Here is a 19,176-nt window from a genome sequence, read left to right as displayed (position 1 = left end):
TACAGACTAAAACATTTATGGTCCTTATCTCCAATTGGTAGATTTAAAGATGCTTTCTATTTCAGTCTTCTTATTTCTTGGAATTTTCCAAATTTTCCAAAGACTATTTTACAAAAACCAATGCTTTTTTGCTATTAAAATAGATCCACATTTCGGCAAGAGTAGTTTGCATTTAAAGGCTGACAGTATCTATAACTCAGGCACTTCAGATGTTATCTTGTTGCCATTTTACAGATGAGAAATTTGCGGAGACGTTCAGGAACTCAGCACCCAGCTCTGTCTTCTCTCCTCACTGAGTGTGGCTTTAATGTTGGATTGGCATTTACATCTCAGCATTTCCAAGTGACACAGTTCCCACATCATTTTATCGCCAGTACACAAAGAAGCTTATAGACCTCAAAGCGCTTCACTCCAATATAGAGACTGCAAACTCTGAGTTGTGAATAGTAAAAAGTCTCCCTAAAGATAAATAGGATCAAGTAGCTCCCCATTAATAACGAAGCAGGATAACCTTTACACAGGAGAAATGAAAGGGAGCCTGCAGCACCCCCCAGCACACACACCTGCAGCTTGGTTTCATGCTGGCTTTAAATTCCTTCTCAGGAAGCGGGGATACGCAATCATTCTCATCACTGATCCTAATGTTGAAAATCAAGGATTTACCCACAACTCCCTGTTGAGTGATCCGCAACATCAAAAATAAACCTAGGAAGCAGAGAACTGCATAAATGTTGCAGAACCATTTACTTGACGACGTTAATCAAATAGCTGTTAGCATGACTATGTGTTTTGCATCTGTCTCCTTCACTAGACTGGAAGTTCCTGAGGGCGGGAGTCATGTCACTGTCATTCATCATGGAACCCAAGGGACTGAGCACCATTCTCACACAGATTGGGTCCTCAATAAACACATGCAGAACTAATCAATGAACTGATTTAGAAAAAAAAATCCGTTATTATCAGATTTGTATCTCAGTTTCTCTACCTGCATAGACACAGGTAAGTTGTTTAGGAGCCTCATTTTCTACAACCTATCAGTACTGTCATGAAAAATAAATATACTAATGATTATTGTTGAAACATCACAGATAGCTATGATGGGTCCTTAAATCATCAATGCCATTACTTCTGTACTTGAATAAGAAAGTTCAAACCATCTTGAGCAAGCTTATGCAAAGTCTTTCCTTTCAAAAGGTCTCAAATCAATGATTTAAGCTTCCATCTTAAGAAATATTTTAAAAGAAAGGAAATTAAATGCAAACAAGTGAAGGAAGGAAGGAAGGAAGGAAGGAAGGAAGGAAGGAAGGAAGGAAGGAAGGAAAGAAGGAAGGAGGGAAGGAAGGAGGGAGGGAAGGAAGGAGCATATATCAATGAAATGGAAAAGAGAAAAACAATAGAGACAGGCATGAAACCAAAAGCTCATTTTTTGAAATGATCAATAAAATGGATAAACCTCTAGAAAGATTGATGAGGGAAAAAAGGGAGAGAGAGAGAGATTATCGACATCAGGAATGAAAGAAAGAACAGAAGGGACATCACTACAGACCACACATATATTAAAAGGATCGTAAGGAGTAGTATGAATAAGTTTATGCCAATGTATTGAACAACTCAAATGAAATGGACCAAATTCTTGAGAGAAAGAAATTACCAAAACTTTCTCAAGAAGAAATAGATACCCTGAATCTATTTAAGAAATAGAATTGGAAGTTTAAAATCCTCCAAGAAACAAAAACAAAAAACTTCAGGTGTAGATGGCTTCAATGGTAAATTCTGGCAAAATCTGAAGAAAGAAGTACCAACAATTCAACGCAATTTCTCCCAGAAAATGTAAAAGGAAGAAAAACTTCCCAAATGATTATGTGAGACTAACATTACTCTAATACCAAGTGAGATTTTTTAAAACTACAAGAAAACTACCAAATAATATCCCTTGTAAACCTAGACTTGGAAATTCTCAACAAAATACCAGCAAATAGTACCCAGGAATGTATAAAAACAGTAAGAAAATCATGACCAAATGGGCTTTATCCTGAGAATGTGAGGCTGATTTAACATTTGAAAATCAATTTTAGCCATGTCACAAGGTATAAAGTTAATATATAAAAATCAATTATATTTAGATAAACCAGCAAGGAATAATTGAAAATCAAATACTTTAGAACAGTACCATTTAAAAACATAAAATATGTGCAGGATCTGTTCACTGAAAACTATAAAACACTGATGAAAGAAATCCAACAAGACCTAATTTAATGAGAAGATATAATGTGTTTATGGACTGAAAGACTAAATATTGCCAAGATGACAGTTATTCTCAAATTGATCTATGAATTTAGTGCAAACCCAGTCAAAAGACTAGCAGAATTTTTTAGAGATATCAACAAGTTGATCCCAAAATTTTTATGGAAAGGCGAAGAGATTTGAATAGCAAAAATAATTTTGAAAAAGAAAAACAAAGTTAGAGGATTCGCACTATGTAATTTCAAGATTTATTATAAATATACAGTAATCCAGAGAATGTAGTAATGGTGAAAAGATAGATCACTGGCACAGAATAGAGAATGCAGAAATAGACCCACACAAGATGATTAATTGATTTTTGAGAAAGGTATGAAGGCAGTTCAGTGGAGAAAGGACAGCCTTTTCAACAAATAGCGCTGGGACAACTGGCTATCCATATGCCAAAAACACAAAAATGAACCTTGATCTATATCTCATACTTTAGAAAAAAATTAATTCAAAATGAATCATAGACATAAATGTGAAACAAAAAACTAAAACTTTTGACAAAAGAAAAATAGGAGAATATCTTCATGACCATGTGTTACATTTGACACCAACAACATGATCCAGAAAAGAAAATATTGTTAAGTTGGATTTCATCAAAATTTGAAACTTTTGCTCTGTGAAAACGCTCTTAAAAGAATGAAAAGACAAAGCTACAGGCTGAGAGAAAACATTTGCATATCACATGCTGACAAAAGATCTGTATTCAAAACTCAGTAATAAGAAAACAAACAGTATAATTTTTAAATGGGCAAAGGACTTGAACAGAAACTTCTCTAAAAAAGATATACAGATGGCAAATAATTCATCATTTGTAATTAGGGAAATCCAAATTAAAACCACAATGAGATACCACTATGCACTTAATGGAATGGCTACAATGAAAAAAACTTGACAATACCAAGTGCTGCCAAATATGCAGTGACTGGAATTCTCAAACATTTCCAGTGAGGATGCAAAATAGTTTAGTCACTCTGAAAAACAGTTCAGGGATTTCTTATAACGTTAAACATATACTTACCATGTGATCCAACAAAGCCACTCCTAGGTATTTACCTAAAAGAAATGAAAACAGATGTTCACACAAAAACCTGTCTGTTTATAGCAGCTTCATGATTGCCAAAAACTGAAAAGTACCCAAGCATCCTTCAGTTGGTGAGTTGGTAAATAAACTGTCATACAGCCATAAAAGTGGAATAATAATACTACAAGCAATGAAATGGGACAGGCTATTGATGCACGCAGCAACATGAATGAATATCAGGTGCATTGTGATAAGTGAAAATAACCAGACTTGAAAAAAGCAACATATTGTGTGATTCCATCTCTAGGAGATGACATTCTAAACAAGGTAAAAATGTGGGGATGGAGAAGAGATTAGTGGTTTCCAGGGGCTAGGGGTTGGGGGAGGGTTTGATTACAAAGGGGCAGCATAAACAAATATTGGGAGTGATGGGACTGCTCTGAAGTTTATCGTGGTGGTAGTTACACAGCTATGCATTTGTCAAAACTCAGAACTGGATGCCAAAAGTATAAATTAAATATGCAAATTTTCAAAATAAATTTTTTTAAAGTAAAATACAAAATAAGGAAGGAATAAATGCAGTTGAGGATGATAAAGTCATTGCATTGGACAAGAAGTCATAAAAACACTTACATTAAGTGTAACAAGAGAGAATGAACGTAGTAATTTCTCTGTAATTTTTCTTCTCCCTCTGTGGAATGAGACCAGAGAGGAAGGTGGGGGGCGGGGGGGGGGGGTTCAATGAATATCTCATAGACCTTTGTATTGTTTAGAATTTTATAAGAAACCTTTATTAGTTTTACACATAAAAGGTATGTGTAAGCAACAGGAACTCACATTCATTGCTGGTGGGAATGCAAAAGGGTACAGCCACTTTGGCAGTTTCTTTCTTTTTTTTTTTTTTTTTCTTCCTAAAGATGACCGGTAAGAGGATCTTAAACCTTGACTTGGTGTTGTCAGCACCACGCTCTCCCAAGTGAGCTAATCAGCCATCCCTACACAGGGATCCGAGCCTACGGCCTTGGTGTTATCAGCACCACGTTCTCCCAAGTGAGCCATTGGCCAACCCTGGCAGTTTCTTACAAAACTAAACACACTCTTCCCATACAATCAGCGATTGCCCTTCCAAAAGAGTTGAAAATGCACACAAATGTTTATAGCAGCTTTATTCATAATTGTCAGAATGTGTAAGGAAGCTACCAAGATGTCCCTCAACAGTTGAATGGATAAATAAACTGAGTACATCCATACAATGGAGTGTTATATAATGATAAAAAAGGCATGCGGGGTGTGCACGTTACTAAGTGAAGGAAGACAGTCTGAAAAGGCTACATATTGAATGATTCCAGCTATCTGCACATGACATTCTGGAAAAGGCAAAACTGTGGAGACAGTAAAAAGATCAGTGATTGCCAGGGGCTTGTGGGGAGGGGTATGAATGGGCAGAGCACAGGCGACTTCTAGGACAGTGAACCTATTCTGTGTGATTCTACAGTGGTGGATACATGGCATTATACAGTTGTCTGAGACCACTGAATGCACAACACCGAGGGTGAACCCTAATGTAAACTATGAGCCTTAGTTAGTAATAGTGTTAAATACTGCCTCAGAAGTTATAACGAATGTACCACACTACGGCAAAATGTTAATAATAGAGGAAGGAGGGAGAGTTAAAATGGGAATTCTGCATTTCTGTTCTATTTTTCTGTAAATCTAAAACTACTCTAAAAAAATAAAATCTGTTAATTTAAAAATAATTATGTCCCTACTTGTAAAATTAAAAGTGGATAACCATATATATTTTTTTAAAAGCAAGTGTGATCTAACTTGCTACTGAATCTCTCATTGCTCTCATATAAATAGTGATTTCATCTGTTGTGGGCTGAAAAGACTGTGGGGAAAGAGATGGCAAGGAGTTCAGAGGTATAGCAAAGGGAGAGGAAAAGGGCATGAGACATTGCCCTGAGGAGCTCTCAAGGCAGAGAACCGCTTTACAAGAGAACCACTGGATTCTCAAGGTGGCCAAGTACAGAATCCTGCTGGGGACGGTGAGGTGAGCACAGGTTTGTTACGGGAGAAGGATGGCTGCGTGCTTCAGGGAGGCCGAAGGAGGACTCACCAAGCACCTGGCCCTTCACATGGACCAACTTGCAGAAACCTTAGAGGCAGGCACCTTGTCGTCCCACTCTGCACCATAGAGAGGCTACCTGACTATTCAGTTCTTGGCTTGGAGGCACAGCAGCCCAGATTCGGGTCCCATTAGGGGCAGAGAAAGCACCATCAGCCAATTCTTCCCACTTATCTCCATGGCTTCTCAGAGCCAGGAGCAGGCAGCCCCACCAGGCAGGCCTCCTAGGACCTTGAAAGCAGCAGGCAGCAAGCTCTCTCTCCCTTTCCTCTGAGCCCACATGGTCTTCTCCTCTGCTTTGCTCTCTGCAGCTCCGTGGACCTTCTTTTCCCACCCACATGCTGCTTCCACCATGATGGTCCCACCAGGCATCTTAGAACAGTGGCCCAGTCCCCTAGTCTACCCCTGGTCAGCTCTCCTCCACCTCACAACTAATTCTAAAGGATGCTTCTGGGCTTCTGCTGAACTGGTCTGCTTCGGGGACTCTCACATACATTTTTAAATTTTTGTGCAAGCAAATTGGCTTCCTCACACACCATTTCTACACTCTCGTCCATAATTTATGACTGTGCTGGCAACTCTTTTCTCCTTAATCACCCTGACTTCTGGCTCTAAAACAGTGCAAACTGTAATCCTTCCACTTAAAGACAAGAACCACATGTTTGTTTTATGTTTATTATTTTATATTCCATTCATTATTCTAAAAACTACATCTGAGACCTTTCATTCTGTGAGATGCCTGAGAAGCTTGAGTGCTATTTATTCTTTGGCAAGAATTTCCAGGGGAATCAGAATCATGATAGAGAAAGAAAATGTCATGGATATTTTCTGCACTTGGAAAGGATTTTCAGCCTTTTGTTATAGTCTTAAGATTTACACCCTTGGATAAACAAACCATAGTGCATTAACATGATGGATCACCAGTTAGCTATTTGAAATTACATGCACAAGATCTACAGTCTTACACATAAAGTAGCATATGGAAGATCTTTAATGCACAATATGAAATCGTTTAGATGCATAGGTTAGAAGTAGGCAAAGGTGACTGTGTGAGGATAAAGATCAATAAATGATTATTTTGAGGAATACAAAAGAATAAATTTGGGGGTATATGTGTATCCTATGAGATTGAGCATATTTTGATATAAATAGATAAGATTCCAACACAGAAAATAAGTTAGACATTTTTCCTTTCCAACTATGTCTTAAATCTTACAGCAATTCTCAGCTGGTGTTACTGCTATCTTGTAGGTTTATGGAACTAACAAGAGGTTAGCCTCATCCCTGCCAAACACAAGTTTTTAAATGTCTTGGCTAGTTATAGTGACTCCTTTAGGATCCTCAAGAGTAAAGCAGTGCTGCTAGCACATCTTTTTGCTGCTACATTAGGTTTACTTGATTTTTAGTAAAGTTCTGTCTTTATGGACTGCTGAAAACCAGTAACAAATGTCTACAGAAGCAGATGGTTAAGCTAGAATGCTCGTATTGGGTAGCATTTGTATGACACTTTGCCTATGCCACTTTTCATGGCTGGTAATCTCTTGAGACCGTTTCATATGTTCCTAACTAGCATGTATGTTACTTTCCTGTGGATGCCATAACAAAGTTCAATAAACTGGTGACTTACAAGAGAACTTTATTGTCTCACAGTTCTGGAAGGCTAGAAATCAAGGGCTGGTTCCTTCTGGAGGCTTTGAAGACAAGTCCATTCCATGCCTCTCTCCCAGGTTCTGGTGGTTGCCAGCAAGAATTGACATTCCTTGGCTTATATATGGATCACTCAAATCTCTGCCTCCAACTTCACATGGCCCTCTCTCTTGTGTCTATCTGTATCCAAATCTCCCTCTTCTTATGAGAACACCAGTCACTGGAGTAGGGACCACCCTAATCCATTTTGGTCTCGTCTTAACTTGATTACATCTGCAAAGACCTTATATCCAAATAAGGTCACATTCATAAGTATCATAGATTAGGCTTTGAACACATCTTTTTGGAAGACACAGTTCAACCCACAACACCAGAAGGCAGAGACTATATTTTACTATGTTCATTCATTCACTCATTCACTCAACCACCATAATTAAATGGAGAACCAACTTATGTGGGGAGCCCTGTTCTTGACTCTCAGGAAACAGCAGCAAGTAAGGCAGGGGCTCTCCCCTCTTAGAACTTACATTCTAATGGAAGAGACAGACTATCCCCAGAGAATCAAACACAAAGGAATACATTTCAGGTAATGAGAAATGTGGAGGAGGAAGTAAAACAGGGTAATGGGACAAAGAGTGATAGGTGAGGGCACGCCTTAAAATTTCCACCTTGTGGGCCGAGCCTGTGGCGCACTCGGGAGAGTGCGGCGCTGGGAGTGCAGCGACGCTCCCGCCGCGGGTTCGGATCCTATATAGGAATGGCTGGTGCACTCACTGGCTGAGTGCTGGCCACGAAAAAAAAAAAAAAAATTTCCACCTTGTATCTTCCCTCATGGACGTTTATAGTCAAATCAGGGAACCAAGTATCAAATAATCACACAAATCAGTATAGAAGGTTAAAATATACAACTATAAAATATACAACTGTGATCAGTGCTTTGGGGGATCAGAACATGGACGTGGCCTAGCCAGAAAGATACAAGCACAGAGCCTTGAAATACTGGCATAACAAAACCCACAGGGACGCTATTCCTTTCCCCTGCATACCTTCACTTTTTGCTCTAAATAATGCCTGTGACCTATCTGTCATTGCCCAGCTGTTCCTCCTCAACCCCAAGTTTCAGAAAAGGCTCTTAGGAATTTGGCTTCAGTGTGATCAGCTTCCAGGCACAAAGTACAGTGATTGTGAATGCCAAGCCTTAATACATCATTAAAAATGTAAGAGACAGACAAGCAACACAACAGCAGCAGATGAGCACTAAGTGGTTCCACCCTTACACAGACCATGGCCATTACCGTTGCGCTCTAACACCTCTCACTCATCATGTACAAGCCCCTGGACCAGCAGCATCAGCATCAGCCAGGAGCTTGTTAGAAATGCAAAATCTCAGGCCCCACCCCAACCTAGTAAAACAGCACCTGCACTTTACCAAGATCCCTAGGTGATGTGTTTCCTCACTAAAGATTGAGATGCTCTTTCTCAGCATCCCTCTTATGACTACTCTATATTCCTTCTTTTTAATAGACACTGGAAATTCTACAGAGAGAGGAGGCAAGAGTTTATATGGATAGAGAAGATGTAGACAGTCATCCTTGAATGTATTTTGGAGTTTTGGGAGAATTTCTGCTTGTTTAAAAATTAGAGATTCAGAGACTACCAGTGGGTTAAGGGTACATATTTTATTCTGTATAAATACTTTGAGGCCACTGGAGAAAAGCTTCCTAAAATACTTTTCTCAGATGTTAAGCAACATCTTCCCACCCTGAAGGAGTTAACATACAGCCAAGCAGGCCTGAGAACCAGGCCCAGTTCCCAGAAGCTTCACTGCACAGAAGTCAGAACAGAACAAGCTCTCACTACCCAAGAGCCCCCAGTAAGTTTAGGCAGGTAATGTGATATATAGCACCCTGTGCTTAGGGCATTTTTCTTTATAATTTCCTTTCCTGGCTTAAAATCTGAATTTTAGCTTAGCAGACCATGGCATTGAGGTGATGAAATCATAAGGAACACTTGGACTCACAATAAGAAGTTGTCAACACGTGTGCAATTTCTCATCGATCAGTTTTTGGCAGACCACCTGTGAAGCCTGTCTATTGTTTGTCTCCATATTTCAAATGTTACTCACCAAAAACTAAATTAGCCCATTTAAAAAATAGTCTGTGACTCTATTCTCCAAGTGCTTTGAGATATCCTGATTGTGTTGGGATACTGTTTATTAGAATTACAATCTATAGCAGCTCATGTAGATTGCAGAAATCCTTAGAAAGCCAAAGTCCAGGACTCTAAGATTACAAAGTTAACCTGTGTCCTATGCATACTCCTAAAACTTGTCCCAGTATATATCAATTTCCTAGAACGTGGCACATAGTCAGCTTAAATAATGCTTACAGAATACTGTACAATAGTCCTGCAAGAGCTTCACAAAAAGTCCAAGCTTAGAATATGTCAAATTTTAGATTCCATAAAAGATGATGTTGTTTCTCAATCAACAGAGTGGCAAACATATATTTTTCCATTCTCGTGATCTTCTATAGAAAACAAACCAACCTCTGGATATTCATCCACACCAGGTCCACTGATTAAATACATTGAGGACCTATTATCAAACATATTATTGAACAGCTGGAAGGAGAAACAGTAGAAGCAAAAAACTAAGGAGGATGAGAATAAACCACTAACATTATCAAGTATCAAGGCTAATAAGAATCAAAGGCATCTTTAAGGAATCACACCCAGCAATTGCACCTGAGTATTTATACTAAAGAAATAAACAGATATGCAAAGATGTGAGAACAAAGATATTAGCTGCAGTTTGATCCATAACTGTGAAAAATTGGAAATAGCCTAAATCAATATGGAAAGAATTACATAATGGAACTCCCTTCACATAGCATGGGAGACTACGTATGCAGCCTTTAGAGGTTTACGTCCACTGCCACAGAAAGACAGGTGAGACACATGGTTAAACAAGAAAGGCAGGTGGCAGAACAATACACACAATTGATCTCATTTCTTTAATACAGATTCGCATTAAATCTGTAGAGAAATGTCTGGAAGAATACATACCAATTTGCTGATATTGATTATCGCTAAAGGGAAAGACAAGTAATGATCATATTAGCTAATGTTTAGAAAGAGCTTAGAATGAGCCGGCTTACTATATGCCTTACTTGCCTTACCCTATTCAATCTTCAAAGCATTGCTGTAATATAGATACTATCATTGACCTCAGTGTACAGATGAGGACACATCACAGATCTCAAACTCACACAGCAGGGACATGAGCTCTGGGAGTATAAACCCACTTAATCCCTCTGACTCTTGGGACTATACACTTCCAACCACTGAGCATTGAACTTCTCTGTAATTTTTATGTTTGTTTATTTACAATAGGCATGTACTATTTTCATAAATATTGCAAAAATATAAATTATTTTTAAATTTTTTTTTCTGAGAATCACAGAATGTCACAGCTATAGGAGAACTCAGTCAGTAAATTCAAAGGCCTGTTGGTGCCAGGAAGGTAGTAGAAAGGAACAATCTGGGCCAAGTGTCAAATTCTCTCATTCCAACATTATCATGTAACTTCTTCAGTGAGGTGCTGCATGAGGGAGGCAATAGGGCATGGTGGTGACATGGCATTCTGGGTAACTCAAGCCCTGTCTAATTGTTGCCATGGGGGAATGTGGGCTTTATGTGGCCAGGACTTAAAGTTTTAAAAAGCCTCTAGAAGTGCAGAATTTTTAAAACACTCTCCCTATTTTTAAACAATGAAATTTTTTAAAAAGTCTTTGCATTGGCCAAGTAAAACAGGCTTGCAGGCTGGCATTAACCAGCCTCTTGCTTTACATGACTCTCATCGCACACGCATACAGAGAAGTGACTTGCTCAGAGTCCCATACTCAGGTGGAAGTAGAACAGGTTCAGAAACCAGGTATCCTGAGTCCCAGTCCAGTATCCTTTCTATTCCATTTTACTATTTGGCCTCGCTAGCGTGTCTTTCAAGACTTAATCCTCCTGCTGAAAGGGGCATGCTAAATCAGAGAGGATAATGCAACTGTTCCTTAAGAGTCAGTGCCTTACCTCATCAACACATTCGGAAAAGGGTCTTGGTCTTCCTCCTCCAGCTCCAAGGTGGTAATTGTTAGGTCCCTGGAACTGAGAACAGACTTTAAGAAAGCCCCTGCCCTTCAGTTTTGTTTCTGTAAGTTTCTATCTCCCTAAGTCTCTGTTCCCAGGAGCAGGCTGAGGAAGCTGTACCTAGAATGTAACATGGTAACTGTTTCCCCCTGCTAGACCAAGGTTTCTTTCTCCCCAAGTCTCTGTTCCCATGAACAGGCTGTATCTGGAGTGGAACACTGTGACTGTCTTCCTAGGCTAGGCCAGATGCCAATCTTAAGCTTATAAAAGAAGACACCCAACTGCCTCTCGGCGCTGGCACCAGTTTTTAGCTCAGCCCTGCAGATATTCTTGCCTCTCACTAATAGAATCTTCTCTTCTTCCTTTACCTGGCTAGCGTCTCCTTCCTCAGCAACCCTACATTTTGGTGCCAAAACCTGGGAGGAGGCTCTCAGAGGTAGCTGTATCGCCCTCCCATTACCTCCTCCCCCTTAACCCCTTCCATTCCTCTCCAAGCATAACTGAGACAGGCCCTGGGGAGAAGTGACCATGATCATCTGGCACCCTCCCTGGTCCCCCTCGGGAGACTACAGCCAAGATTATCATGGCTGGACCTCTCAGGCAGGACTCCCTCACCGATTCTTTCTTGGGGCTTTGATCCACCCTCTGACTCCTCCTGAACCTGCGGAGAGGGGTGCTCCTAGGGACTTTCTCTACCATTTCTCCACAGATCCCACAAAATTTTCTTGCAGGAGCTGCTACAAGGGTGAGTAAGCCGAGAGCGCCCCATGTTTCCGGGACTCTCTGCAGCTCTTTCTCAGGTTCTGAAAACCCTAGCACTAGGTCAGAGATCCCCTCGGCTATGGCCTGGGCCTTTTTTGACTGAGGACACCCTCTCGAGTTAGTGTCCCACAGTTGTCTATGGAGACCACAGTGAGACAGAGGATGCTCACTCCCTGCCTTTCTTCTGGGTTCTTTTGCCCTCATCCTTTCAAAGCTCATTTAATGGGGAATAATCAGTTGACTCCTCCCAAGAGCACCCCTTTGGGGTGCCGACTTAAAAAATCTCGACCCCTTAAGTCTCACAGCTGACACACAGCCAAAACGCTTATCTCCTACTACAATCCCGTTTGGCCACAGTACAAATTACATGACAATTCTCAATGGCCTGAGAATGGCATTTTCAATTTTAATACTCTCCAGGATCTTAACAATTTTTATCATCAAAATGGAAAATGGTCAGAAATTTCCTGTGTCCAGACTTTCTTTACTCTCCATTCTATACCTTCCCTTTGCCAATCATGCAATACCACTCCCTGTTCAGGGGTAAAGCCTTGTGGCCCATGACAGAACTGAACACTCTGTCACTGGATCACAAACCGTGCCACTTTGCATTAGACTACTAGGATAGAAAAAGGATATACAGCAAATTAGGCTACATGCCCCCATCACATAGTCTTACAGACAAACGGGGGAAAAAAAAAAGTTAAAAGTAGTCAGTCTCTAACAGGGTTTGTTTAGAAACGGGCAGGGCTCATTTAGCAACATTGGAGCTAAGGGTGGAATGTGAAATATTTCCTACAGTGAGGGAAACAGTTTCAGCTTGCAGCCTGCAATGGAACTCAGTAGCTAACATATAACCTAATGGTTTAAAAGGAGTAACTACAGAAACCAAACTAATGGAGACATAACAGGAGACCCTCTCCTTTCTGTGTTCCTTCGCCACATGCTTTTCTCCCTAGTTACACTGGTCGTGCACTTTCTGTTCTTCCTTGCTTTTCTGCTGTATCCCTTTCCAAACATCCTCTCTGTCTGTAACGCTCTTCTACACTCTTTATTTAAAAAGTACCATTTGGATGTGAAAAATGACTCAAGGATAAAAAGCCAACATTTTGTATGTTCGGGAAAGGTCTGTATGCTTGCGTTTTAACAACTAAGTTTGTGCCCTTTAGTCATTTAAAACCTGGTGACCGAAAAGTTTTCTCAGTGAATTTCTCTAGACAACTTTGAGAAAGTGAAATGTATCTACAAAATTACAATTGGCTACATCTCTGGATAAAATGTATCTGTACACAGAGTTTTGCAAATGTTAAAACAGAGGACTACTAAAGAGAAAAGGGTTAAAATCCTATCGCTATAAAAAATGTTTTCAGAATTATCAGCATATATCTTTGCCTAGGTTTCTTAATCAAACAAGATTACATTTCACTTTGCTAAAGGCTTTTAAAGTTAAAATTGTAAACCCATCCAAAACCAAAAGAATCATTTTAAATACAATTCTTAGACAAATGAGGCCAATTTCACATTGATTAAAAAATAAATAAATAAATAAATAAACAAGTATATAAAAAAGGAGAAAATCAAATTATATATGTTTTTCTAAAAATTAACCATTAATATCAAAAGTACTCTGATACAAGGTTAGAGTTTGCTCTCCTGCGTTGGAATGCCAGATTTCCCGAAAACACTTAACTGTTCTTAATAAAAAAAATTTAAGAGGTTTTCTATCTTTTAAATAACTGGCCTGTGAAACTTAATCTGTGTTTTATCACTACAATTTCTTTCGCTCTCTGCCTTTCAAATCCTTTGTCACTTTGCTTTTATTTTATAATGATTTATGATCTTATTTAACTAGATTTTTTAAGCCTTTGTTATTTGACAAACTTTCCAAAAACCAAATTATAAAAACTCAAACTTTTGACCTGAACTAACTTTGAGGGGTTCCAAGGACCCTGGATCTTCTCAAAGGATATATATATGTATAAGATATATCAAAACCAATTGGCTTATTTAATAAACCATATGGAAAGCATTGTCAAAACAAGAAATAATGTTGGACCTCCTTTGTGTTATACTGAGATGTTATTCATATGTGTTCCAAAATTATGTAAGGTTCTTCAAAATCTATGTATTGATATAAATGCTATCAGTCTGAAGTATACATTTATGAACAAAAATTGAAACATTTACTTTTCTCTCTACTTGATCACTCCAGGATTTTAAAACTCTTCATGAGTATTGTTATTTTATAACAATTAGTTATATACATAAATTCTATAAGAATCTGAACACACTGATTATTTTACCAAGGCTTTGACTGGATTGTCATGTTTTCAGGTATGACCAAACTGCCCTGCCGCCACTTGCCCCCACCACTGTGTCCCCCTTCTATTCTTCCCCTTTGAGAGGTAGCAGGAGCTAAGGACATCGTTGGGGTCCATGTTCCCTTTTCCTTCAATGATATAGATGTAAAGAGATGTCAATATCTCATTCAATCCTACGATCTCACTTGGCAAGACATTTGTGTTCTCCTCTCTTCCACTTTAAATCTGGAGGAGTAGGAGCAAGTCTGGACTGCAGCCCAAGCCTGTGCAGACACCATATGCACTCAGGATCTGACTCAGCATCCACTGGGCCCCTCGGCCATCCCACAAACTGACCCAAATTCGAACTATCAACTAAAATCTCCACATAGAAAAAAAGAGAGGTCACATGGCTCATATGGCTCATAAAAGGGATTTAAAAGCTTCTTTAAAAACAGTGAATTATGGCCGAGCCCGTGGCGCACTCAGGAGTGTGCGGCACTGGGAGCACGGCGACGCTCCCGCCGTGGGTTCGGATCCTATGTGGGTAACGGCCGGTGCACGCTGAGTGCCGGTCACGAAAAAGACAAAAAAAACAAAACAAAACAGTGAATTATAACAAAATCAAGGAGGTTACTCAGGAACCTAATGAAAGCCCTGCACTTTTATGTCTTGCCTCACTGAGGCTATAATATAATATACCAACCCTAACTCTGAAACAGAGAGAAGGAACCTAAAAAACCCAAAAAAACTAAACCATGACCAAATCAAATACCAGTTACTGGCTACTGCTATCTGGAAAAAATCAGAAACCATGAACACCTCAAGACAAAGCTCAGGGTAAGCCTCCCATCGCTCCCCTAGGTAACTGCTTCAAGTGCAGTAAACCAGGGCAGCAGGCAAGTGCCTGTCCAAACCTGAGGCCCCACTAGGGCCCTGTCCTTCATGTGGTGAGAAGGGGCACTGGGGAGTCAACTGTAGTAAAAGGGTCTCTAGACCTGCTCCAGTCCCTCCAAAAACTCCTACTGAGCCTGGTTTGGAGCTATCTGACCTGCTGGGACAAGCTGCTGAAGACTGACTGATGAGGCCCAGGGCTTACAATCCCTTCTGCCACGCCTGTCACCACTTCTAAACCCCGGGTAACAGTGATAATAACAGGTAAGCTCATTTCTTTCTTACTAGATACAAAGACCACATACTTGGTACTTCCAAAATATTCAGGCCAACTTTTGATTCCTCCATTTCCGTTGTAGGGGTGGGAGGAATTCCATTCAAATCAAAGGTCACCTCCCCTCTACCTTGTATTCTTTTTGAAGTACTCTACGTACAGCAGTCTATAGTCACTCCACATTGCCCTACTCCTGTTTTGGAAAGGGACATCCTCACTAAGTTCCAGGCATCCAGATACTTTACTCCAAACCCACCTGAACCTCTTCTACTCTTATGATGCCGCCCAGACTCGCTTCTCCCCTCTAACCTCCTACCCCCTGATATAGTTAACCTCAAGGTCTGGGGTACCACTGCTCCTTCTATCACTAAACACCACCCCCACCCCCCACTACAAACACAAGTTTATAAAAACCTTTCCACATTCCCTCACCAAGCCCAATATCCAGTCAGGAAAGAGGGAATTCAGACACTTAGGCCAGTTATTCAACAACCACTCCAGGCCAGTCTATTAAAAAAATAAAAATAAAAAACCCATCTTAACAAAGTCTGTCACCTCCTTTTCGTTACAGAGTGATCAACACTGGCCCAACCCATTGTCTGGCTCTCTCGGATACCAGAGGAACAGGCGGCTACAGGTGAGTGACGGCACAGCCGCCTCAGTCCTCAGTGTCCCCTCACTGCTGGGCCTCTGACTCTCTTCCCACTTCTATGCCACGGCCCACCTTCCTATACCCTGTATCACTCTAACTGACATATCTTTTAAATCCAATTACTACTCCAGACACTCCTTATTTCCCATCGATTCTATGCTAAAAGATCTAAAAACCTTCCTTCATATCCTACACCTCAACCTCTCTTGGTGCCCTTTTCAACACCCTCCCACCTCAGTAGATGGACTTTGGGCAGCCGTAACTGAGTTATACCTCCAGAGAAATTTCTGCAACTTCGATTGCGATCAGCTACGGAGGTTTATTTTTATTACCTGCATCCCCCCATTTGCCAAATATACTCCATAATGCTCGGGCCACTCCTTCTTCTACTGATCACAGACAGTACCCTCTTCCTGTCACTCACAAACCAAAAAGGTTTTGTCTCTTCCCCCACCAACATTCCCTACCAGCCCCTAACTGGTGCTACCCTCTCCAGATCCTATTCAGTGTGGGGCCCAGAAAATAAACAAGTCTCATGACTGGCCACTTTCACCTACAGCTTCTGTCTTACCACCTCAGTGTCAGCTTCCTCTGTGGCTCCTCAGCCTGGCTCTGCCTTCCCTCTCCCTGGTCTGGCACCTGTACCCTAATGTTCTAGCTCTTCACTGTTACCTGACTGCCAAACAACCAAACTACTCAGGTTCCCCTGATGGTTCTTTCTTCTATGACCCATCATAATCGGGCTGCTCCACTCCTTATTTCATTACTGGCTACCCTAGGAATTTCCACAGCTCTAGGGACAGGAATAGCTGATATTAACACTGCCACAACCTATTTCCAACAACTGTCAAAAGCCTTCTCTAACACGCTGGCTGAGATGGCCTCCACCTTTACCACCACTCAAAATCAAACAAATTCACTGGCAGAAGTGATCCTACAGAATAGGAGGGCCTTAGACCTTACTGCTGTAGAAGGCAGCATATGTTTATGCTTTAAAGAAAGCTGTTGTTTCTACATTAACCAGTCTGACAAAGTCTAAACAAAAATAATAATAATAATAATAATAATATCCAAAATATTCTTTAAAAGGCTACAAACCTAAAACACTCCACCAATTGAATGGTCTAAGGACTCATGGCTAATACCCATTTTGCTCCCCATCCTAATTCCCTTTGTAATTCTCTTTCTGCCATCCGTAGGACCTATACTTCTACAACAATTCTCCTGGCTCCTCTGCATAACCATCCAGACAATGACTCATGAGCTGGAGCTAGCCAAAAGCCTAAAAATATTTCAAATCAACTAGATAATCTCCAAGATCAGGTCGACTCCCTGGCAGTGGTAGTCCTACAAAAGCTCAGAGCACTGGATCTCCTCACAGCAGCCCAGGGAGGGACTTGTGCTCTCCTCCAGGAGAAAAGCTGTTTTTATATCAATAAGTCCACTTTGGTTTGGGATGGGGTGGTACGACTAAGGGACAAGGCCACACACCTCCTGGACAGAACAAATACATCTCCCTTTGCTTCTTTGTTCACACAATGGATTCTTCCATTTCTTGCCTTTTTGTTATTCTGGCTTTTAGCGTGTGTTTACTTAATCTTCTTTCCAATTTTATCCAGGACCGGCTACGGGCATTCACCAACCACACGGTTGGTGTGGTTGCATCTACAACGGGACTATCAGTGCCTCAGAAGCCTACCAGGACCCCACTCACTTCCTCCTACTCCCACCCTGTGATCACGACACCCTTGTACAACAGGAAGTAGTTACAAGAAGAGGAGAATCACCACCCCCCTTCCCTAAAAACAGATAAAAATAAAAAAGGGAGGAATGTTAGGACCTGAGAACCTAACTTTTAGAAAGCCCCCACCTTTCGGTTTTGTTTCTCTGAGTTTCTATCTCCCTAAGTCTCTGTTCCCAGGAGCAGGCTGAGCAGGCTGTACCTAGAATGTAACATTGTTGCTGTTTCCCCTGCTAGCCCAAGGTTTCTGTCTCCCCAAGTCTCTGTTCCCATGAACAGGCTGTATATGGAGTGGAACATTGTGACTGTCTTCCTAGGCTAGGCCAGATGCCAATCTCAAGCTTATAAAAGAAGACACCCAATTGCCTCTTGGTGCTGATACCATCTTTTGGCTCAGCCCGGAAGGTCTGCTTGCCGCTTGCGAATAAAATCTCTTCTTTCTTTACCTGGCTAGCATCTCCTTCCTCAGAGACCTTACAGTAATAACCCATCTTCTCTTGGAGTGCCATAGAGGCTGGTGACTCTATCCATGGAAATGGCAGTGGCAGTGATGATGACGAGGATGGTGGTGACCCTAGCAGCCTGGACTTACAGCACCCTTACTTCATGTACAGGCACTGTGATAACAGGATATGCATTCTCTCTCATCCCCACAACAGCCACCTAAGCTTAGAAATTACCAGAGCCTCTTCTCTCCGCAACTGTAGAGGCATTTCCAAACTGTGGGATATGTGCCACCCAATGATTTTATATGGCTCATGAGATCATTTTAGTGGCAATGCACACATAATGTTAAAGATCACTGCCTACTATGTGCCAATGCCTGTCCTGTAGCAGACATGCAAATAATTATTGAGAAAGTTATTCCCTTTCCATTTATGTCCCAATCTTCCTAAAAATCATTGATGAGAAAGTCCCCGTTCAGTGCTCACAGACCTTTAATGGCTCTCTGTCTCCTAATCTGCCTTTTGACAAAAACAGAGAGTGAGAGAGAGACATAGACTTTGGGCTCATATATTTGTCAGGCAAGAGAATATAGATAGAAGTTAACAACATGGTTTTGTTCGCATTATATAATTTTTACAGCTACTATCTACTATTACAAGTGAAGCTGGTTTCTAGCCACATTAATTGATATCCACAAAAATGTAAGTTCTTTAAAAAAAAATTGTAAAGTGAATTGACCAAAAAACAAGACTACGTAAATAATTATAAGATCAATCACAGGAGGATATGGCAAAAACTTGCAGTGGTAGTGGAGGTGGGCTCCATGCCTTGTGTTGGAAAATATTCAGTCCAATATATTTCAATTCCATAAAAAAAAT

The 19,176-nt window shown here is 40.6% G+C and overlaps 1 protein-coding gene across 1 annotated transcript in view; it reads right to left on the bottom strand.

Moving 5' to 3' along the window:
• Window positions 1-18,342, bottom strand: part of CDH26 (cadherin 26) — a 46,145-nt gene extending 27,803 nt beyond the window's left edge. The window contains 6 exon segments of the mRNA XM_063096491.1: window positions 562-671; window positions 673-703; window positions 9,548-9,710; window positions 10,259-10,268; window positions 11,181-11,240; window positions 18,218-18,342. Coding sequence (XP_062952561.1) covers window positions 562-671; window positions 673-703; window positions 9,548-9,710; window positions 10,259-10,268; window positions 11,181-11,240; window positions 18,218-18,342 — 499 coding nt within the window.
• Between the last annotated feature and the right edge of the window lie 834 nt (window positions 18,343-19,176).

Source organism: Cynocephalus volans, chromosome 1 (genome assembly GCF_027409185.1).
Source record: "Cynocephalus volans isolate mCynVol1 chromosome 1, mCynVol1.pri, whole genome shotgun sequence".
In the NCBI taxonomy this organism is placed as follows: domain Eukaryota; kingdom Metazoa; phylum Chordata; class Mammalia; order Dermoptera; family Cynocephalidae; genus Cynocephalus; species Cynocephalus volans.
The sequence above is the reverse complement of the archived record's forward strand: the minus strand, read 5'-3'. Positions and strand labels throughout refer to the sequence as shown.